The 23,601-nt window shown below is 43.8% G+C and overlaps 3 protein-coding genes across 13 annotated transcripts in view; all 3 read left to right on the forward strand.

Annotated features, from left to right (window-relative positions):
• LOC143369467 (serine/threonine-protein kinase MARK2) overlaps positions 1–12,564 on the forward strand; it is a 52,638-nt gene extending 40,074 nt beyond the window's left edge. For 7 of the 10 annotated variants that reach the window (XM_076813436.1, XM_076813441.1, XM_076813439.1 and 4 more), the window contains 3 exons: positions 7,454–7,495; positions 8,610–8,721; positions 8,877–12,564. In XM_076813436.1, the coding sequence (XP_076669551.1) occupies positions 7,454–7,495; positions 8,610–8,721; positions 8,877–9,095 (373 nt within the window). In that variant the 3' untranslated portion in view covers positions 9,096–12,564. Of the gene's footprint in view, positions 1–1,427; positions 4,150–4,781; positions 6,910–7,453; positions 7,496–8,609; positions 8,722–8,876 lie in introns of those variants that run through there. The other 3 variants (XR_013085414.1, XR_013085413.1, XM_076813440.1) reach the window with 3 other exon arrangements.
• A 150-nt stretch (positions 12,565–12,714) lies between these two features.
• Apf (purine phosphoribosyltransferase family protein Apf) lies at positions 12,715–13,847 on the forward strand. The gene is made up of 2 exons (XM_076813496.1): positions 12,715–13,290; positions 13,445–13,847. The coding sequence occupies exons 1-2, from the start codon at positions 13,182–13,184 to the stop codon at positions 13,759–13,761; spliced, it is 426 nt and encodes a 141-aa protein (XP_076669611.1). The 5' UTR covers positions 12,715–13,181; the 3' UTR covers positions 13,762–13,847.
• A 3,341-nt stretch (positions 13,848–17,188) lies between these two features.
• The window catches only part of LOC143369475 (LIM and SH3 domain protein F42H10.3-like), a 28,845-nt gene continuing 22,432 nt past the window's right edge, over positions 17,189–23,601 (forward strand). The window contains exon 1 of one of the 2 annotated variants that reach the window (XM_076813494.1): positions 17,189–17,633. In XM_076813494.1, coding sequence (XP_076669609.1) covers positions 17,565–17,633 — 69 coding nt within the window. In that variant the 5' untranslated portion in view covers positions 17,189–17,564. The remainder of the gene's footprint in view (positions 17,634–23,601) is intronic. The other variant, XM_076813493.1, reaches the window with a different exon arrangement.

Consider the following 23,601-nt stretch of genomic DNA (forward strand, 5'->3'; position numbering starts at 1 on the left):
ATCGGATTGTTGAAATTTTAATACCGACCGGTCGGTATTAGTCGGTCGTCCAAAGTGTACGAAGGGAAAGAAAAAGTATACGACACGGCAGCTTTTGCAGTGGGCCCCCGATGCATGCGTATTGCGTAGCTATCGGTCCGATAGAACGAACGATCTTGGACTGTGTTTGTACTCATGGTGGAGTAGTTTAAACCAGTCGAATCTATCGTTTGCATGCGATGTGACATTTCTGTTTTAAGGATGCACAATGACTATGTAATTCTGAAAACTGTATACCGATACGATATGCAAGTATTGATATCGTATAGGCTCTACACGCGCGCACGCGCGCGTGCACGCACACACGGGCGCGCGGGTGCGCGTATGAAGACAACTATACAAATTGATCGGCTAACGATCCGATGAGCCAGCAGCGACCATTATCAGTGAAAGCCACGAGACACGTAGCTTATCCATCATATTTCGTAGTTCTATTTACTTATGTTAAAACCTATTGCCATTATTATCTACCTAATATTCGAGCGAATTTGTTCGCCCGCTCGTATCGTTCTCTTCTTCTTCTTCTTCGTCTTCTTCTTCTTGTCCCATAAACGTTTAATCGAAAAATCTCCTAGCAGCACCCTTTAGTTCGTTCCTTCGTAGACAATGCGTAACCGCACGTATATCTGTTCTTGCAACGTACTTGGTCGCGTCGTCGTCGTCGTCGTCGCCGTCGTTGTTGTCGTCGTCGTCGTCGTCGTTTATTCCGTATCCATCCTTGGCTAAAGTTCTCGACATTCGAACGCACGAGATCGAAAAAGAATCCTTCGAATCCATCGGCAAAAGTATTACCTGTATACTGCTTGGCTAAGTTCGGGCCACCTCGCATACTCATTGTGCATCCCTTTTTGACATGACTGTAGCGAGGCATATCCTTGATTAATATTATTATTATTACTATTATGATTATGATTATGATTATGATTATTATGATTATGATGATGATTATTATTATTATCGATCTTATACATATATATACACATGTATATATGTGTGTATATATGTGCATATATATATATATATACATACATATCTACATATATATGGGACTTTGATGATCTTGTCGCATACAGTAATTGGAAAAATGACGATGCGTGTTGTATTAGACGCGTACCTATAGAAGACAGAGAAACGATGTACGACTGTGTAGACATAGTTGGATTACCGAGGACACGCAATGCCACAGAATAACGAGAGTATCCCGATTCTCTTCGCCATTAACATGTTGTAACTTTCACGATATGGTCACTGTGTACTCATCGCCGATAGAGGACAGATCAAAGCGAAAAACGTTTGCCAGTTGCCGACACAGCATAGCCATTGGTGCATCGCTTAATTCTTGACACTTGGATTAATTTATACCGGTGTGTGTGTGTTCTATGCTACAGGACGTGAACCGATTAACTTTGGCTTCGCTCGAGTTCCGACAAGCAAAATGGCCATACAGATAGACAGACGCGCGAATCTTAACGACCGATGCGCCGAGACGGCAGCGTGTCCGCGCACTCGCGCCACTGTCAACGCGCCCCTGCCTTCTTAACGCATTTCCGATCGCTCTGGGAACAAAGGCAAACATTGCACGCGTTACTGGTCAACGCTCCACGGATATCCAAACGCGTTGGAGAATAAAGAAAACTGAACAGAACTGAACTGAACTGAACTGAAACCAAACGAAACGAATTGATGATGCACGTTTCGCTCCGTTATTCTGTGGTGTGCGTATCGCCGAGGTTGAGAATCGGGAATCGAGATACCTCCATCCTTACACATTCGACCGAACGAATGCTGTGCATAAAGTACGTACATTGCATTCAGAATCACAGTCAGGCGCGTACGGAGCGTAACAGCATTCTCGCGCTCGTAGTCGTACGATCGCAACCATTCGAGAATACGAATGTCTTCCTGACGCGCGAGGATGCAGCAAGGTGCGCCTTATCCACTTAGATGTAGCACTCGAATTTGTGCCTTTCCAAACTCAGCCTGCCAACTCTAGCAAACGTGCACTCTTACGCCGCTCGTCTAAAGTCCTATTACCCAATCTTCTTTCTATTTTTATACGTATATCTATTCGTACTGGTATTCATAATCGACGCGACATTGTCCGGCTTCTTCTTCTTCTTTTTCATCTCCCGCTCCTCCTCTTCCTCCTCTGTCTCCATCTTTCACTTACTTTCCGTTAGCGCAAGAAAATGTGTCCGCGGTGACCGTTCGTTGATCCAGTTTGCACGAAACGTTACTTCAGCTACCTTCCAATCTCGCTGCGCGAAGCAACGTTCGTTAGCGTGCCAATGTCGAATGTATCGTCGCACCACGGGAGCATGCGGATGCTCGACGGCACGCATTTCGTTTTCTCGCCGACGAGCCAGTAAAACCCCGGGAATAGAAGCTCGCGGAGTCGCGGTACGCGTATAGTAGCTACAGTACGATTCGCGGTGCCCCAAAGTCACGTACGTATATTGACCATTGGACTAACCGAACGTACCGTTTGCTCCGCTAAGTAGAGACACTCGGTTTCCTGATAAAGGTCGCTGCGAAGTGTGAAGTAGTTGGTTAGCCTGTTCCCTTATGCTTCGCGACTTCTCGAAAAACGTCGCCGTTGCTTCTATATAAGGACTGCTCCTGACCAACTGTAACGAACGGACTGGACAGCAACTGACGAAATAGACGGGTAACAGACGATATCTATGTACACGCGTCCACGGTGAACGTTGGGGAAGTGGTATAATTGTACTAACAAATCGTTACACGATCCATTTTACGCAGACGCAATGGAATATATGTGAATTATTCGTATATTGACAGGTTTTCTAAGTGATGGGTGAAGTCTCGCCTTATTTCCCTCGAGCCGAAATGAGAGCGAGCCGCACGCTGAATATCGAGCAACGGCAATATATACGGCCACTTTACAGACAAAGTACTTTAAATCTGATCCAGTGGCCACGCCTGACTTCCTATATCCTACCGTATTCTTTTAATCTAAATCCCCCATCCATTACTCTGCCCTCTCCCCATCACCCCCATTTCTCTTTCTCCGTGTGTTAACGATCTTATCTAGGATTACGATGAAATTGTAGAATAACGTCATCACCCTGTAACGCCGCGTAAATTATGATCCTGGGAAAATATGTTGGATAACAATGACGCGCGTAAAGTTCGCGCGAAAATCTATTCCGCGAGCGAAAATTATCTTCTCGATGTCCGCATGCTTAATCGGAATGACACTGTTTACTTACTCGGCTCAGAAGGACTAGAAAATTGCATTTACTGGCAGTTTCAGGCAATCCTCGTTTACGTTCTCCTCGTCATCCCACTCCTTTCTCGCCGTTCGCGTTGATATCCAGCATAGATTCCCCATAGCGGAGAGAAATAATATAGAATTTACGTTTGGTCTTGACGCCAAAATTTAGAGCGGATGCGAACCGTCACGTCACCACTCGCAACCACAAGATTCTTATATCGATTCTTTCGTCCCATCGAGAGTGCATTTCTTTATACGGATATATCTACATGTATATTGCGATATACATATGCGTGTAATTTATGTAAATATATTACTTCCGATATATAGCTACAGTATTTTCATTCCTAAAGTATTTTGTACAGTTTCTTAACATGATGAAAATAAACTATATTTCGTACGCTAAAAGAAGTCGAGCGCGCGGAAAATCGCCGACAGGTATGGACATTCAAAGAATCGATATCGGACATACTTTATCGTGTAACGCGCGTTCTGCGACCTTTCTTCTTTCTTTTTTTCTTCTTCTTCTTCTTCGTTTTTTTTTTTTTTTAATATCGGTTTGCTTAGTTTTCCCGTATTTAATAACGTTAGTGTAAACGATTCCAATTATATATATATTTTTATACCGTTCGGTTGGTGCAACTCGACGAGTACAATAGAATTTCATTATCTCGTGCTCGTTAAAGGCATTCCACTTGATCGTTTTCGATGCATGCCTTTTAACGCGCGCACCAAGCCAACATGATTTATTTTGCATCGATCAGGTATCCTCACACACCTGTCAGGTTGCGTAAGCAAATAGCAAATCACTTCGCCACGGAAATGCGCATTTCTTTTGTATGTTTCATTGTACGTTCTAAGAGTCTAACAGGGTAAGCATGGGCAAATGGCCCCCATGGCGACTCTTCGAGTTATTTTTTAAACAATGCTCCTTGCCTAAATCATCATTATGTAAAGTTTTAGATCGCTACCCTCCCCCCATTTAACCGTATTATTTTTTTCTCGGTTATTACTTAAGATATTTAAATGAAAAAAAAACGAAAAAAATTGCTACATACTAACTGTACTTCATATATTTTTCTCTAAATTTTAAATAAATTATTAAGGGTAGAAAAAAATAATTTATTTTTTGGGGTGGTTTTTGGAAACAACCCTTTGAGTGACAACCTCCAAAAAAAAAGAAAATAATGCTGTGTTATCGAACTATTATGTATACAAACCCGAAGATGTGTGGGGTTTTTGTGACGAGAAAGAGTATTTGTCGCTATCTTGTTAATATTGTTTGTTAATATCTTAAGTAATAACTGAGAAAAAAATAATAACGTTAAAGGCGTTTACCCCCGTAATACCCTTAAACGGGGGGGGGGGGGAGGTGAGGGTAGCGATCTAAAACTTTACATAATGGTGTTTCAGGCAAGGAGCATTGATTAAAAAATAACAACTCCAAGAATGGCCATAGGGGCCGTTTGCCTATGCTTACCCTGCTAGACCCTCTGTCGGGAAGAACGCAGAAGAAAACGAGATTTTCCTCTCTTTCTTACGCGTAGGATAAATAAGATGGTACGTTACTACTGGCTTCAAAGCTGATCTCGAAACTGACTAACGGATTGTAGATAACGTGCTATTTGATTGCAGTGGCCGGCAGCTACGATACCATTCGCTTCTCGTTTCATTTATTACGTTAACGCGTTACATCCATCCTATAGCAATTTATTCTGAAGTAGGAACGAAGTACATACACACAGAAATACATACATGCATACATACATACATGCATACATACATACATGCATACATACATACATGCATACATACATACATGCATACATACATGCATACATACATACATGCATACATGCATACATACATGCACACATCATACATACATACATACATACGTAGTAACGCGCAAGCAAGAGCAAAGATTCATTCGGTAGAGACATGCCACATGCCATGGACGATTGGTTACTCGTTTTCTTTGTATATTAGATAATTATTGTATTTCGATTCATATTGTATTAATTAATCGATAGAAATATATGATGTAGAGACCCGTATGCAATCCTAGGCGAAATTCGTCGTGTCCAAACGATCTTGAAGTTTGCGTAGACCGAAAATTACCCCGTCACAGAAACCTGCGTGCCTTTCTCTTTTTAATATTGTACATTTTACGCGTATTTTGCTAAACAAAGGGGAAAGGAAAAGGAAAAGAAACGGAGGCACTAGTTTTTCACGAATCTTCGCGAATTTAGCGTAAAGTAAATAAAGTAATGTGGTGAACGCGCAGAATATGCGTACGTGCCCTACGACGAAAGGAGAATCGACGTAGCAGTATTTATACAAGGGGACAAAACGGAGAAATAGTATAACGGAAGAAAAGTTGTGTAACGTATTATGCAAACCGAGAAAAAGAGAGCGACCGAACGAACGAACGAACGAGCGAGTGAACGTACGAGTGAAGAAACGAATGAACGGAACGAGCAACAGAGGAAACGAAAGAGTGGCCACGAGTTACATACTTTAGCCACTAACAACAAGATATCGTTTAAGTTTTCCACTTACACGGATCAGGATAAGTTTTTGTGTCTACATTTTACTTTAACTGCAACTGCAACTGCATGGTGATACAAATATGCTTTACGTGTAAACTTTAGTGTTTCTCAGCCGATATCATCGTTCAAAAGTACGGAACACTCGCATTCGTTGCTCATCAACGATCACCGATCAACGGTCAACGATCATCGATCTACGATTGCCTTCCCACTTTCTCACTTTCTACAGTCTACACGATCGTTTCCACATTATCGCGATAATCGCCAATCGAATTTTCATTGTAACCGATTCACGAGTACCTACGCTTCAATAATGTGAAATTTCTTACATGCATTTCGCCTTAACAGCAGCAAAAGATACCTATTACCTATCTATTCCTGTCGTGCTCGGTGGGATCGAATGCGTGCAAACATTACCGTAGAGTATCTACCTGCCTATTGTAATATCAAAACGAAAACGAAAGAATACGGAGTATATCTTCCGAAAAGGAGGCCATCCGACGAATTGATATATTACAAACGTGCATGACAGTAAGAAATGGGAAAAGATATCGAGACGACTCGATTGTCTTCTACATAGGTATGTTATAACGCGTATAAAGAGACGGACTAAAGAAAATGAAAGAAATACGGCACCGTTTATACGCAAGGTACATAAAAATATAGCACATCTGTAAATGATTTTCCGCTCTTTGCTGCACTCCAATTCTGTGCCCGTGTACAAGCGTCCAAAGCAACGTTTTATAGTAGTTTTTCATCGTTTTCTGCTTTTCTTCTCTCTCGCCCTCGCCCTCGCCCTCGCCCCCTCTTCCTGTCGTCCCCTCTTCTTCTTCTTTTTCTTCTTCTGCTGTTCCTTTGTCTCTATTTCCATCTTTTTTTTTTTATTTTTTATCGATGAACCTTTGATCGAAGCAGACTATTCTCGATGGACCTACCTTACAAGCATCTGCCTTACATCTTTACAAAACGGAGGGCAGTAAAAAGCTCGTAAAAACAGGATAGAAATATTATTTAAAATAATTTTAAGAAGCAATAATAGTAATAATTTCTTATTAATAAACATGTTGAAACTGTCTTGTACTTGTGTTGTATCAATTTATTTCCGAATCCTCTGTTAAAAAGGAATCTATTGTTCGTGCGGAAAAAGAAATTCTTCCCTGTGTTCGTTATGTGCTTGCGTCTTTGACGGAGACGTTACGTACGAAGAATTGACTCGTTTCGAACAACAGACACAGTACACGGACACTTACCTTCGGTCGCGCGCGCGCGCGCGCGCGATACGCATTCCGTTAAGGCAGGTAATTGCTACCATGCTTCTCAGCCATTCCTTGTGAACGTGTTAACGACCGACTTTCGTCCGAATAGAACTGCTGAAACAACAGCGATAACAGCGATCGGACGTTTTAACAGAGCGTAAGAACTGTCGTGTTCCGTCTTTATACATAAACATAAATTATCCCCGCTATACGTCCTCTCGTTGCATCGTAACTCTCGATGTCTCGCACTAGATGTGCAGTGGTGATAGAATGGTGGTGGTTATACATACATATAAACTAAATTTGTTCATTTGACGATTTATCATGTTTAGTATTTGTTAGCAACTGCCTTTGTTTTGTTATTTCAGCCCCATGGACCCATCCGTACCCCCCAAGCACCCAGTAGTGAGGTACGTTGCTGCATACCATAATACCACGGCCGCCCTTACGTTCTAATTTCACCTTTTGCTCCATTAGTTTCGTTTTCTTTTATCATGTCTATTAGTTTCTTTCGTTCTCTCTTTCTTTCATATTTGTCCAGCTTTCCGTTTTCGCTTTCAATCCCTTACACCCTTTTCGATATAATAGATACTATGTACAATATACTTGCAGCACTTGATGCCGCACAACGAAATTACCAAGTAGCCGCGACTTTTCTCGCGAAGCGAAATCCTCGGTATTCGATGAACAACATTCGGTACGATGTAAACGCACTACTTACGGCATTGTATTTACAATTTCGATTTCAATCGCGAGAGACTCTAATGAATTTTCTTTGTCTTCGCGCCACTGCTAGCGATTCAAAAAGTTTAATTGCAGGAATAAAGCGCTTCCGACATGTTAGATGCTTTGTGTGCTCTCTCTCTCTGTCTTTCTTTCTTTCTTTCTTTCTTTCTTTCTTTACTTCTCTATCTCTATATCTTCTCTGTATCTTTGTTACGTACATACGTGTGGTGGGTTTCTTTGCTGCCGCTGCTCTTCAGATTGACATTTACAACGTCACGGCACAGATCCCTCGAAACACGCGGAAAGAAGAACGTCCGAAGCAGTTGAATAGGGAATAGTCGGAAAGCATTCAAAGCGTTTGAAGCATTGAAAGCATTCCTGAAATACTCGCGCGCCTCTACACGTATTTAGAAATAGAAATAGATGCCCCGAAATGAATTCTTCCTTGTATGTTTGTCAATGTGTATGCGACAGAAATTGCATGTATGCACGTATGTGATGTACCAGCCAGGTATCACGTTTTACATTCTACATTCTACATTGCCTTGTTGGAATCTTTGACGGCGAGAGCTTGCAGAATCCTATCGCACAGTTTAATAATCCTGCGCATTTGCCGATACATGTCGAATCTCTGAGCAACGAAGAACGCCGCGAGATCCTCGCATCGCGTTGTTCACGATATAGATTCGCGCGACTGCGAAGCAGCTGGCCGACAACGTTAGAGTGATACCTATGTGATTGGCATGTTTGGTGCGTAGCTCGTGGACCGAGCGGATTTAAAACGTTGTTTTGTTACAGCGGAGCAACCACTAACGATGAGCAGGTTAAACCACGCAGTCTACGTTTCACTTGGAGTATGAAAACGACCAGTAGTCGAGATCCGAACGAAATCATGTCTGAAATACGAAAGGTATTGCAATGGAACATCACAAAGCTTCCCCTATCTGTACTTGTCGGTGGGAGAGTAGTAGAGACCCTAGGGGGAATAGTTTCGGCGGGCTATCTATGAAATTACGTAAGTGAATGAAAATATTGTTATATTAACGGGTTTGTCGATCGGTTTAGGTACTGGACGCCAATAAATGTCAGTACGAACAGCGCGAAAGGTTCCTGTTGCTGTGCGCGCACGGCGATTCTGCGACAGACAGCAAAGTACAGTGGGAAATCGAAGTTTGTAAACTGCCACGTCTTTCCTTGAACGGCGTACGTTTCAAACGCATCTCGGGCACGTCGATCGGTTTCAAAAATATTGCCAGCAAGATAGCGAACGAGCTGAAGCTGTGACTGCCGACAACAGGCTCTATAGCCACCCGCACCAATCCGTGATCGATACCACGAGCCCACGGACACCGACCACTTTTATTCTTCCTTCCTTTCTTCTTCTGGGACTTGGATTCTCGCCCAGACAACCGAGAAATCTTTGCTCACCGGCTACCCGTCCGCAGTCCCAGCTGAACAGTTGGAACACGGTATCAGCCGAATTCAATCCAATCCAATCGAATTCAACCGAACGAGGTCGTCTCTCACCGATCTATACATCCCGGGTAGCAGTTCAGCTCCTTTTCATTTCCAACGCGTGGGATACATATGTATGTACATATATGCTGTGAAACACTGTGATCCGTGACGGCTGAACGCGGTATTCAAATACTCCCGAGTGCCAAAAATGGGACTAGGTCGGCTTTCGATATCATCTGGGCGCAAGGCAAAAATGACGAATCACAACGGAAGGGATAAAGGGAGAGGAAATGCGAGCGCGTGCGTTTACCAGCACACGGGGGAAAGGGGAGAGGGGAAAAACGAGGATAAGAAACGGATCGTAATCGTTTAAATTCCTTTTCGTTTCGTACAAAAGGCGCTGTAACGGTCGAGCGGAATTGTCTGAGTCGCGGTTAATACAGATTGGTCCACGCTCATCGTCCGTTGTGCTCTACCAATTGTACCGAGACGATCGTCCCAAACCTACGACGCATCGCGTTTTCAGTATTATCTATTCGGAACAATTCTCTCGGTGTGACTGTAGAGTGTAGGTAAACCATTTGTCTTTTGTACGCTTACACGCTTCTTTCTTCTTGGTCCTTTCGGTTTTCCCTTTCTCTCGCTAAACATTACGAGATCCATTTAGAAAATGATATCCAGTGGAAGATACTCTATTGTATTTCAACTGTGCCTAATGAATAATGATGCGTACTAATAAAGTGAATGCAAGTTTCTCTTAGAAAAGGCGGCGGAGAAGAATGGGAGATATAAAATGAGGTAGGGGAACAGGACGAGAAGCGTACTCATCGGCTGTACCTCGGAAAGTCAGAGACGTTCGATGAACGCGTATTATACTATATTCATATACATACATATAAATATATAAATATATAGATATTACATACGGAACAGCTGCAACGTCGAGAGTCTTTCTTTTCGCGGCATGGTCTATTGATGTTACGTTTCACCTGCGCAACGGACACTTAAAGAAACGGGAGCGGTCCTTTTTGTAAATAACCGATAAAACTTGTCGAGAAACCTGTAAAGGAACACGTAGCATTGTACTCGTAACGAGAAATCACCTTCACGCATTACCCTTCGTCATCCATTCAGCATTCAAGCAATTTGACCGATTTAAATGCCGCGCCGTGCCGCGCGGAAACATGTTTGCCCGACGCGACGCACGCGCCCAATCACTTACCTTTGCGAATATTTTTACGATACTTTACTTTTTTATATCATAAGTTTACAACTACGCAGCACTACAGACGATAGCCGATTAATTAACGCGTAATGATAATTATTATTATTCTTATTATTATTACGATTAATATTATTATTATTATTATGGTTGTTATTATTCTTGCTATTATTATTATGATTAGTTTTATTTTTATTTCAACTCGTAGTAATATCGCGAAATAGTGTAAAGGAGAAAGAAGGAGAGGGAAGAGAGGGGCTATTAATTAACAGAATTTAGGAACCGTCTACGTTGTGTATAATGAGATCTGTTAATTCAACGAAGGATACCGTATAAGATTATATTTAAGTATTGTAATTGGCTATACACTATTACGCTATTTAACCTTTTATTCACAGATGTATTCGCGGTTGAATGAAATTAAATTAGGAATTATTGTAAATGTAGAGGCGATCTAGAGACTTGGTGTATATAAATAATATAATATACGAAGGTACTAAATTAACCAAACGGATGAAGCCTCACGCCGAAAACATAAATAAGAAAAAAAGCATGCAAACAGACGGAAAGATATGAAGAGGATGAAGAGGAAGAGGAAGGGGAAGGGGAAGAGGAAGAGGAAGAAGAAGACGAGGAAGAAGAAGGAAAGTAGCAAAGGAAACGAATGAAAGGAACCTGGGGACTCGATTATCGCGAACTTTTTATATTTGCCTAAGATTAATCGAGCACGTTATTAATAGGCAATTACTAATTTATTTAAATAAATACAAAACTCGAATAATTTTTCCACATTTCTAACGCGCGCAAGCACGCACACATGCGCACACACACGCATCATCATACATATCTCTCTTTCTCTGGCTCGCTCGCTCGCTCTCTCTCTCTCTCTCTCTCTCTCTCTTGCTCTCTTTCAACCCAAACAAATCGTTGCTCTCCACACATGCCCCTCCGGTGCGTGTTTTCTTTTTTAAATCAACACACGATTGATAGCAACTAAATAACTGTAAGTATCGTCAACGGTTCGTCTTAAGGTTCCCCCTTCCAGGGGAAGAAGAGTAACGCAAGCAAAGCAACTTACGCAAGCTTCTCCCTTCGTTAGCTAACGAATCCCACTAATCAGCAACACTTCCTTTCGCTCAACCGCCAAGTAGGAAGTTCGCAGCCGTTTTCCGTAAGCGATGTCAGACGAGAAGCCGCCGAGAAGACGACAAGAAACACGCGGCGACCGAACGAACGAACGAACGGTCGGTCGTCGCAGAATACACGGTGCGGACACTTATTCCTCTTCTGTGGATTCTCTCTGTGCAGGAGAAATATGTCTAAACAAAACGGGAAGGATGCAACAAAGAACTACTTACAGCGTGTAACACAATGTTTGCGTACGTTACAAGCGATTGCGCGTCAATGAAAACTATCATTATGTAATTCCGGACGCAGTCCTCGTAACGCAAGCAGACGCGCCACTGTAGAAAAATTAATCTTTACGATAGCGGTTACGAATTAATGTTAGCGTGTAAGGTCCTTTCGATAGAGTAATCGGTATATCTTCGTAAGGCGCAGATAGACGACAAAAATGATTCAATACTGTAACGATATATACGTATACATATACACCCATCGTTCGTTCGCTGGCTTGCTTTGTCGAATAAATGTAAAAAGTTGATCGTCGATGTTTCGCGGGGAAAACACATGTTCAAGAGAGCCTCCACGATTCGAGTAAACCCGAAGCTGAACGGATGATACATACATATAAGGAACGGCGAGCGGATGCTTTAAACGCGTCGCGTCGCGTCGCGTCCACGCAGAGCGTGACGACAGACAATTTTTGTGATTTTTGTATGTAAGTAATAAAGCGACAGGAAAAGAAATACCGAGTCCGGCCCAGTCCGGTTCGTCGTCCATCCAGCTGCATCACTTCGCCCCGCTCACACACATACACATACACACGTGACAGTTTGTAGATAGGTACGTATATACATACAGCTTTGCTAAGTGTTTTTTTTTTTTTGGTGATCGGTACCTAGCCAACAAAATGTAGCAGAAACGTTTATAATAAAATGGTGACACATTGTTTCCCGATTCAGATTTCTCTCCAAGTTGCGCACGCACGGTGTCACGTTCTTCTACTTTTAACAGAAGAACTCGTCGATGTGTATCTGTTACTATCTATGACTCTAATTCGTTAACTCGTCACTTCATTGCAAACAGTCGCTAACTGTAGGTACTCCCGACATTTCCAGATTCGAAGTTTGATCGGTGTTCCAAAAAACCCGGGCTGATCTTTCGGATATTGTCGCGTCTGCTTATATATAGGTGCGTGCAATCCTGTAATACTCAGGCTCTGCGAAATTCTACAAGATACTATTTGCGAATGAAGAATTCAACTGCAACGAATATAAGTCTTCTATGAACAGCCGTGTTTTATGAATATTTCAAGTATGTACCATCGTATCGTGTTTATGAGCCTGGTCTTTTCGTGTTCAGTTTATACTTACCCGGCGAATGATAAAATGTTATCTAATTCGTTCTAATGCATACGATTCACGTGACAGCTAATAATCTTGTTAGGTTTCTGCTACTTGCTCTCTGTCGCTACTTGCCGCCGGTTTCCTGCTGCCTACACTTTATTCACAGTAGATCAACCAGCAGCGCATAGAATATCCTGGACTGTCTGGTGCAACGACGATACAATGGGCAAACGTGCCGCTGGTTTCGTTGTATTTCGCCGAATGCAGGGGATGATCGAATACCTCCTGATGCAAACATCATACGGTGACCACCACTGGACACCACCGAAAGGTATGCAACGCGACCATTACGTTACTTCAGGCTACTCATTCACATAACCCCTATTCGAAAACCGCTCGAGTCGATGTAATTCAGATTTAGGGAACGCGGACGCGACGGCCGTATTATATACCACGATAGGTACTTTTCTATATTTGACTGGTAGGTCATGTCGACCCTGGTGAATCGGACTTGGATACCGCGGTTCGTGAAACGAAAGAGGAATCGGGCCTGCTACTCAGCGATCTTAAGGTCTACGACGACGTCAAACGAGAACTAACCTATGAAGTGACAGGAAAGCCAAAAACTGTCGTTTACTGGTTGGCGGAGTTGTTAAATAGCGACAAATCTGTTGAAATGTCGGAGGAACACCAAGCGTACCAATGGCTTTCGATCGAAGATGCTTGTTCTGTGGTTAAGTACAGTGATATGCAGAGCATGTTGAGAAACTTGAACGAGTACATTCATCAAAATCTCTCTTAACACAGTGTTTTTATGGCGGCGTAAAAAGGTACCTATTTATATGAGGGAATGTGTACAACAATATCAATAAAATGATTTCATCCGTATGCACTATCAAAAATCTACGAATGCCGCTTCGCCTTAAACAATATCATTCGCATCAAGATTTTCATTGACTTTCATTTACACCACCTTCTCCGTATAAGTTGCATATAAGCCATCGTAAGTCACTGCAACTTGGACAAGAAATGCCACAAAATGCCATAACTGGCCAAAACCACCTAGGTATATATAGGTGGTATAGACCACGTAAACTATAGCCTATACCAGGCCTGGCCAACACGCGGCCTGCCACGTTAAAATGTGCGTTATTTATTTCTATTGAAACTTTTGTTTCTCGTTGTATGATACAAAAAATATTAAATAAATGAAAATTTACATGTGCAACGTTACGCGTCATCAAAGTGGCCCGTGAAACCATTTGGGTTGGCCAGGCCTGGCGTATACCATGATGTAAGGATACATCATGGCCTGCCTATACCTGACATTGATATGGGTTTAACTCAGTTGAACTCATTGAGCTATAAAAATACCTGGAGAGTGAACAGAGCAATGGCGGCCGGTCCGAGAGAGAGGGAAGATAACGGGTGAACCTATCTCTGTCTTACAACAGGCTACAGATGTATAGTGTATGTAAGTGAAGTTACCCGCGCATGCACACATACATAACACAGATAGTACAGATAGAGAGGGATAATAGGAAAAAGAAGGATAGGTTCACCCGTTTTCTATTTCCTTCGGTCCGCTGTCACATCTACTTCTTCCCACTGCTGTTCACTCTCCAGGTATTTTTATAGCTCAATGGTTGAACCGGTTAAACTTTGGCGCGTTCTCATCGTTCTCATGCAAATCGACCGCGCCCACGACGACCGGAAATTTCCCGTTTCACTTGCTTATGAGCTGTTATGAGCGTCACGGGCGAAAAGTATAGTGGAACGGGGTCGGCAAAGCCCGTATGAGCCCGGACTTTTCATTCCACATAGCGACCGATTTTTAATCGTCTATGATCAATTTCGACATTGCGTGACTAGTAAAGTATTGTTTACTTTTAGGGGAAGGGGAATTAGCTTGCCGACGCGACCGCGTCTGTTAATTTATGTTCATAACTATTACAAGTTTAAAATAATAAAGGAGATATGTAAGCCGAAAACAGTCCGGACTAATCAGATCACTTCAGGTCGTGGTACTGTGTCATGGCTCAGAAACTAAGCAAGTTTTTAAAACTCTTTCTGCACTCCAAACAAAATAATTACGAATATTATGTGGGAAGACATGGTGGGGGTTTACATTTCAGATTGCATTAGTTATTAGTGCATTAGTGTTCTCGTATGATGGGGTATATACAGTTGACTATCGTTGACTACGGGAGGAGGTTACATCATGCAAAACCGTACAAGTCTGATTATTTGCAATCTGAGGTCCCTTATCTCACATTTATTTAGTTTATGGATATATAGCGCATCCTCGGCACTCTATACTATACTTAGATCACGGACGAAGTATAGGATAGGCCTATCACCGTACGGATGTCGTGTCGCCACCCAAACTATGTTACCGACTTATAATTTGAAGTCTGAATCCACAGACGAGGTATAGAATAGACCCATCACCTTATGGGACTTCGTGTCGCCACCCAATCTGTGTTACCGACCCATAATTTCAGGACTGAATTTAGCGACCTCTGTTCATGAACAGCGTCCAACTCAGTATCTACTCTGAAATGTGTTGAAATGCTGAAAGGTGTTGCGTACTTGTATACGTGTGACTTGTTTAGAGAGAGAGTTTGACATAAGAGGGTAGGCTTTTGTTACGGTACGCTTTGGCTCGGTTGGTCAACGACTCACGCGGATTTCTCTCCGAAAATCCATTTCGTGGATCAAGACACTATGGCGTTCAGAAATGGCATTTCTTCAAAGCCCGTGCAAGCTATAAATTGCAAGATGACATTGTTTATTAGCACTTTGCGTACCCTTGCGAACCCTTTCACGTATCGTGCGCCGAAAAAATTATTAAAAATTCACGCTGTTACTGATATTCCCACAGTCCTCTCTGCTTCAGCATTTTATTGAAATATACAAAGTTACAATTCCTTTGCGAGGTATTCCACGTTACATCATGAAAGCATGTCTTCCACAAATAATGTTGTTGTTTATATAAATTTGTATGTTAAATAAATTTGTTTTGCGTTAAATAAACCGGAATAGGACAGCAACGTTAAAAGACGAATGTGATATCGTTTTATTTTCTTCCTTCGTTCTTTTCCGTTGAACGAAATATGTTCATAAGACGATTTTTAAATTGTTACTCTAACAGAAACATTTGTAAATCGCGGGCATTGACTCTCAAAACATAAACTAGTTTTACTCGTGCTTAATTCTAGTTCCTACCACGCGTAGCGTTACAATCTGTTTTGAGACTTCACCGGTAACGTTGCATGCGACACTAAAATGGCAAGGGGGTCCTAGGAAACAAAAATACATTGCTTGATAGGTCTATTCTATACCTCGTCTGTGCTGAATCACTGACGAGATATCTGGTCTGTGGTGATAGGTCTATCCTATACTTGGTCTGTGGCTATACATCGTTAATGGTAAAGCAAGGACCTGCGTATTTCCCGTTTTACCAACTGTAGTGTTTAGTTCTAACTTTTATCGTTAATAGCGATTGTATCTTTTTCAATGCTAAATCGATAATGTAGGCTGTCACGAAACTGCAAAGAACTCACTGAACCAAAATATGTTTGGTTACGTCACATATTAAATGTGAGGTTTATCCTGTACCTCGTTTGTACTTTATTCACTCATTATTGAGCGGCATTGAGCATTATTAGTCTCAGAATTGTATACAATCCTACCGAAGTAACGATACAGTTATTCTTCATCGATGTTATTCAAGTTTAGCGCCATCAAAATTGAATTACTGATAGAAACGGGCACTATACATTGTTATTTTGATTAGCACGGTACCCGAAGCTCTCTACCAATTTAAATCTGTCGTAAGAAAATAACGCTGTGTATTTGTTTCAACACAACTATTTCGTTCGATAATTGCGTGCTAATTACAAATGTATAGGGAGTAATATACCAGAAAGCGTACGAAATTCTTATTTTAAAATACAAGTTACCGAGTAATCTTCCATTTGTTCTGTATTACCGACGATGTCGTTGCGAGCAGAACGCCTTGGGGAATGAAAATATTCCCACTGAACCTCCGACGAATAAAAACTATACAATCCACGAGACATTCATTCGCGTTCAACTAATAATAATTAACAAGAAACCTTGCACGATTTTTCTCTATAGAAGAGCTTGAAGGCTACGGCAGAAAGTATACATTTAGTCGGTGGCCTGACTAGCGCGGTACCCCACCATTACTGTCACTCAAGGAGTTTTTGTGCCTAGACGAGGACGAGAGGGCAGTGCAGTTTGGTGCGGCTCTGTGGCAAGCCAAGCAGTTGGACGTTTTCCGCCAGGCGTGATATTTCACCAGTTCGCAGCGGTCCCCGTTGAGATATCCCGCGTACGGATCGTAGAACGTGAAACGCGACTGTTGGTCGATTGTTTACCGTCGCCCCGACACGAACGGCCGCGCGGATGTGTCGTTAGTGTTACACGTGTTCTTTACGTACGCGCAGTGTTTCGTGAGGAGGACGAGAGAGGCCGAGGATACACACGTACGCGGAACTGCGCCCGTGCACGAGGGAAAGAGAGAGAGGAAGAGGAAAGACGACGAAGAAGAGGAGGAAGAAGAAGAAGAAGAAGAAGATGAGCAAGACGTGCGCCCGCTGCGAGAAAACGGTCTACCCGATCGAGGAGCTCAAGTGCCTCGACAAGGTACCTTTCTTCGCTTTTCTCTCGCAAAATAACCCGCCTACTCTTCGGGATTCCAGCAATTCTCCATCGAACCTGCCCTCTCTGCCCACTGGAAAACTTGATACGAGATTCGACCGCGTCCAACTTAATCCCCCGTATCTCGAGGTTAACTCCAGTACCTCTGCTTCACCTCGCCACTGGCAAACGACTTTATTTCCCATTGCGCAAGTTTCGCGAGAAAGTTCACGGTTTTCGTACCGAGCGCGATTGCTTCGCTCGCGATTACGCGTAAATACGTTTCACGCGGACCGAAATTTTGCACCGCGCTCTGTCGAATTAAATCGTTAATCCCGGGCGTCGGATAAGATTCTTTCGTTGTCCATGCCTGTTGACAAGCTGCTTCTATCCGAAGCATTATGCCTGCGCTTCGACGCCGCCGACGCTCGAGAAACCTTCTCTTAACTTTCTTCGGTTCCCTTGTGCGTTTCGGAAACGTTCCTTTCAACAGCCTGTCTCCGTGGATCCCGCTGCGAGTGAATAGCCTGGAACGGCGGCAGGACTTTTTACAACAGATATCGCAGGATGGTACCGTTCCCGTTTAGTTCCACCTACCAAGGCGTCCTGTTCCATTCGGCATAATAGGTAGTCTCTGTCGCATCGCCCTCGTCCCTCGGTGTGCACAAAATCTTCTCTGCCCCGATCGGTTAACCGAGCCACGCTTTTCACGCAATTTCTTTCGATCTTTCATTATCCCATTCCAACCGAAGTAGTTTGAACTCAACGACTCTTGCACGCAGGCCGGAAATTAATCGCAACGGGCGACCGACTTTCCGCGGAACGCGTGTGTGCGTGCGGGACTGAAATATTTGAGCTTCCAGCGGATATTGTGCCTCTAAATATAAAGATGACGCGTTTTAAAAGCGTTCGACCGGCTCGTAGCGAAAGACCGTCGTTAACGGGGCTGTTTTGACGGTAATGTCTGGGCGCAGCGTGCACCGATATGCGGCATAGAGTACCGCACGTGCCGAGTTCGGTTACTATCGGCGCGGTAACTAATCACCGGATCAACGATTCGCGAACCTCTGCCACGCATGGACGTTGCCATGTTCCAGCGTGTCAGCGTTACCAGCCGCGACCCTGGACAGAAATGCACACCATTTACGATTCCGTTAACGCTCAGCTCGAGTTAGCGAATCTGAAATCACGTGGGCGGCACTCCACCGCCGCTGGAACACGAACTCTCGCTGGCCAGGCGGCAGAGGAATCGTAGGCCACGAAGGTCTTCCTAAATTTGGATGTATCCAGATATGAGATCGCCACGTTGGTTTTCTAAATTCATCCCACGCTTCTCTTTGTAGAGTTCCGTCTAAGGAGTGTATTCTTGGCGCCTGCTCTGCGGGCCCCGTGCGTCCACCCATTTCTATTAGTTCACCCTCAATGATTATCGTTGATACTGATTATCGTTTATCAACTTAGTTATCGCGCTTCTTTAATGTAACTTTATTTTTAGTTCGGTAGCATGACTAAGTATAAAGCACGGAACAATTCTTAGGTATAATATTGTTCCTCGTTTCATTAAAATTAGAATTCTCGGGCTGGGATGTATTTTACCATGCATCTTTGAATTTTGCAAGAAGCATACCTGTACAAAGACGTAAATACAGTGCTGTGTATAGCTAATCTCCGAATTAAGCACCGAATACAGAAGATTTAATTGGTAGCCGAGTGACTGGGATCGGGTATCCCTTGAATAATTAATTCTCTGTGAGATTCCAGTCCGTCGCGAATCTTTCCAAAGCCTCCGCGCGTATCTGTTCTCGATATTCGCTGCCTCTGCGACGCGGTCTTGTGAATGGCGTATAGAAGCCTCCTTTCTCTCTTGCTCGCGCATCCGTGTCTTTTTCGCCCGGTCTTCGCGCGTCTGCTGTTTCCGTCCGCCTCGGCCGCCCCGCGAGGAGGAACTTGGCCCGAGGCAAAGAGGCGGAGGGAACGCCGCGCCGCGGGACGTTACGCGGTCAACGGGCCGAACGGGCGAATTAAAAGCGCACGAGGGACAATTAAAGCGAGGCGAAGCTTAATCGAGAAAAATTTCTAATTACGCGCACAGCCCGCGCCGCTTGGACCGCGCGAAGCGGAAAGTTTCATCGCGCCGCGCCACGAGGCGTTTCGCATTCAGAGAAATTCTTTCCAAATTCAACTTCGCGGCTGCCGTTTGAATTTCGCGGGCACATGCGCGGGAGTACGACGCGGTGGAATTGGGTGTGTGATCACTAGGGAATTCAATCCCGAGATCCCGGCTGCTTTTTAGATTTCATTTTTATATTTTTCAGTTGTTCGTAAAGTAATTTACGTTTTTAAAAATTCTGGAAATTCTTGGGATAAGTTATAACTTTATATATTCTCTCTTGCATATTCGCAATCCAATTCACATTCACTCTGGTGCCGCTCCAACACACGCGTGCAAAGTGTGTGATCACTAGGGAATTCAATCCCGGGATCCCTCCTGTTTTTTTATTCTAAAATTCCCGGGATTTGATATATCAAGTTATAACTTATCCCGAGAATTTCCAGAATTTTTAAATTACTTTATAAAACTTTTTTACTTTATAAAGATACAAAATGTTTTTAAAAATTCTGGAAATTCTCGGGATAAGTTATAACTTGATATATTCTCTCTTGCATATTCGCAATCCAATTCACATTCACTCTGGTGCCGCTCCAACACACGCGTGCAAAGTCTGTGATCATTAGGGAATTCAATCCCGGGATCCCTCCTGTTTTTTTATTCTAAAATTCCCGGGATTTGATATATCAAGTTATAACTTATCCCGGGAATTTCCAGAATTTTTAAATTACTTTATAAAATTTTTTTACTTCATAAAAATACTAAACGTTTTTAAAAATTCTGGAAATTCTCGGGATAAGTTATGACTTGATATATCAAATCCCGGGAGTTTTAGAATAAAAAAAGAAACATCCGGGATCCCGGGATTGAATTCCCTAGTGATCACACACTTCGCACGCGTGTATTGGAGCGGCACCAGAGTGAATGTGAATTGGATTGCGAATACGCGAGAGAGAATTAGCGTTGCACGATCCCCCCTCATTTTCCCAATGAGTAGTTGGCTACAACAAACGTAGAATTCGGCAGAGTAACCTCGTCCGCATTGACCGCACCGTTTTTACATCACACTTAGGTTGTTCCTTCGTCCTCGCGCGCGTCACACAGTTTTTCATCCAGCTCCGGAGACTTTCACCGCGCATCAAGCTGCGCACACGATGCTCGTCCCATTTCCGCACGCGTTCGATCACTCGCCATCCGAACGCAAACCCTCGATTCGAATAGTGGTCTCGTTTCAACTTGCGCCCGGCCCGCATACCCGCCAGACGCATCCTGCTGGTGCAGCAATTAATCCCCGTCCCATTAATGAAGAGGGACCGCTCTGTGAGTTTTTTTCACCACCCTCGGCATTGTTCGTATCCCCATTTTTTCGTTTGAGCGCGCGTGTTTATTGAATTAAGACGTGACAAGGGGGGACACAAACTGTTTCCATTTAGTTAACCGTCTCTGATACCAAAATCCTCGAAAGTTCCTCGTCGATTCACGCATTTCGGGATACTGCAAATAGTGCGTTCGATTTTCCATGCGTCTTCGCTGAAGGAATCGACGAGTGTAAAAATATCGCGATGAATTAGTGACGAGAAACGCTGGATGCTCGAAAGTAAATTGTTCGTTCTGTTGTGCAGGTTCTGGGGAGTAGTAACAGAGTTCGGTGAAATTGTAATCGAATTCCAGGCTGAGACTACCACGTTGCGTGGGCCGGGCATACGATTGCAACAGGTGGGAGTAGTTGCCAACCTGTTGCGCCTACATCGTTTCAAAAATACGCCGATCCGCCGATGCAGGCGGCGCCGCGAACCAATACTTGCACGCTCTCTCTCTCTCTCTCTCTCTCTCTCTCTCTCTCTCTCTCTGCGGCGGAATCGAGCGTTTCCGGCTAGCGTGGTGTCCCAAACGTTTCTACAAACTGAAGCTCTTTTTATCCTTACGCGCCCAACGGTTCGTATCGAGAATCGGACGGCACAATCTCCCGATTGATAAGTCGCGCGGTCATTAATTAGTCAGGCAACAACTGTCAATTAAGCGAGTCGGACGCGTTAATTCTCGTAAGACACGTTTGACCACCTTGCGCGATTTAAAGCAATTAAAGCCGCCGGAGCCCGCGCGCCCGTGTAATTTTGATTTCGTGTCGATTTCAATTCGCTCCCCCCCCCCCTCGGGAAACAATTATTACACGGTCCGTGGCTGGTTGGGAACCGGGCGGCTCTTTAAATTTTACCCGACGTCGTTATCCCCGGTTGATTACGCGGCGAGAGGTCTGAGGCAACGGCGCGAAGATTCGCGGCGAGAATTTAGGAAAGAATAAAGCCTTTTACTTTCCAGGGATCCCCCGGATCGCGGTTACAGCCGGGTAGAAATTTCTGTTATGCCAGCGATGCGACACGGCATCCGGTTCTTTCCCACTGGCTATTGCGAAAGCGCGAATAATTATTCTACGTACGCGAGCAACATCTGCTAGACACCTCTTACTAGGGGGAGGGAGGGAGGGGGGGAGGGGGAAGATACGATTCTCGTTGCGTTGCAACTCGCGTCGCGATTAAAGCAGGTGGCGATGCAACGAATCGTAATTAAACGGAAACTTTTACGACGATGCCCCGTTTCTTTCGTTAAGATAGTCGAAACCGTTCTGTACCGCGCATGGAGTGAACCGTTTACACGTGAAGTCAGTTACCGCGAGGAACAGAGTGACTTTCGTTCGACGGTAGAGTCACGAACGCTTTCCTCGAGATTGGCTCTCGCACGTAGCGCTCGCGGAACGAGAGGTCGTTGCAGTAACAATTGCTCGCGTAATTACGCCCGTTAAATAACAGCCGCGGCCTCTGCAAGGAGGCGGACGTTTCCCTCGTTGCAGCCGGCGAAGAAAGTGCCCGGCGTGCGAAAATTAGATCAGCTGGTAAAAGCGCGCGAGGAATTGTACCGCGGGTGCGCATCGGCGCTGTCGTTGAAAGTGAAAGCACGGCTGCGCCGGTAAATTGCTGTCGGATTAAGCGGGCCTCGTCCGCAACAATGACAGCCAAATGATCCTCGCTGACCTTTGCAGCTCGTTAAATATCAAACGTTGCGTACGAGCAGCGAGGGATGCATACGAAGTAGGGCCGTCGAGATACGTCGAGGTAGGGTAAAGGACCCAATTACTGACACCTAACCAATTACTGTCACCTTAAGCTGCCTTACTTAAAATAACGAATAAATAAACGTTGTAAAAAGTCATGCACAAAAAGTGTTAGAATATAATGTTTATTTATTTAAGAAAATAAAAGTTACACAGTCGATCGTCAGTATAATAATAATAAGAACTGCGTAATACTTAAACTAAAAGTAATAAAAAGAATAGTCTTTAGCGCGATGCAAGTTAACCGTTTGGAGGGTTTTCTCGGACTGAGAAGCGCAGGGGTCGAGAACACCGTTTTCCCCTCTTTTGGGTCTCCTGTAGCGACTGAAAGGAAAACTCACAAGTCACCGGGTCCCCAAAGTCCCTGACACTTCAACTCCAGGAACAGTCCATCGTTGTACACATTCCAACAAAAAGAATTATGTAATTCAACCTATAATCTATACTACAGATTGTATACTGCAGTTTATTTATTCGTTATTTTAAGTAAAATAGCTTAAGGTCACTGTAATTGATTAGGTGTCAGTAATTGGGTCCTTTAGCCTACAACTTTGGTAGATGAAAGATCCAGGGACCTGTTCGATAATTTGATAGATAGAGCGGTGGGATTGTGTATGGGCTAAGTAGGCGAGGGCGGCAAATTTTGGGGAGCAGCAAATCTTGGGGAGCGACAACTTTCGAGCTCACAAAGTTGGGTTCCAATCGGTGAGTCCGGGTTCGCGGTGTTCCCTTGCGAGTGCCCTTAAGCGCCCGCG

The sequence above is a fragment of the Andrena cerasifolii genome, chromosome 5 (assembly GCF_050908995.1).
Source record: "Andrena cerasifolii isolate SP2316 chromosome 5, iyAndCera1_principal, whole genome shotgun sequence".
NCBI lineage: Eukaryota > Metazoa > Arthropoda > Insecta > Hymenoptera > Andrenidae > Andrena > Andrena cerasifolii.

What these genes read in the sequence shown, in the direction of transcription:
- Apf (XM_076813496.1), top strand. Translation starts at nt 13,182, where the DNA reads ATGGGCAAACGTGCCGCTGGTTTCGTTGTATTTCGCCGAATGCAGGGG. An exon ending in CCACTGGACACCACCGAAAG is followed by an intron (nt 13,291 to 13,444) that starts GTATGCAACGCG and finishes TTTGACTGGTAG; the next exon opens with GTCATGTCGACCCTGGTGAA.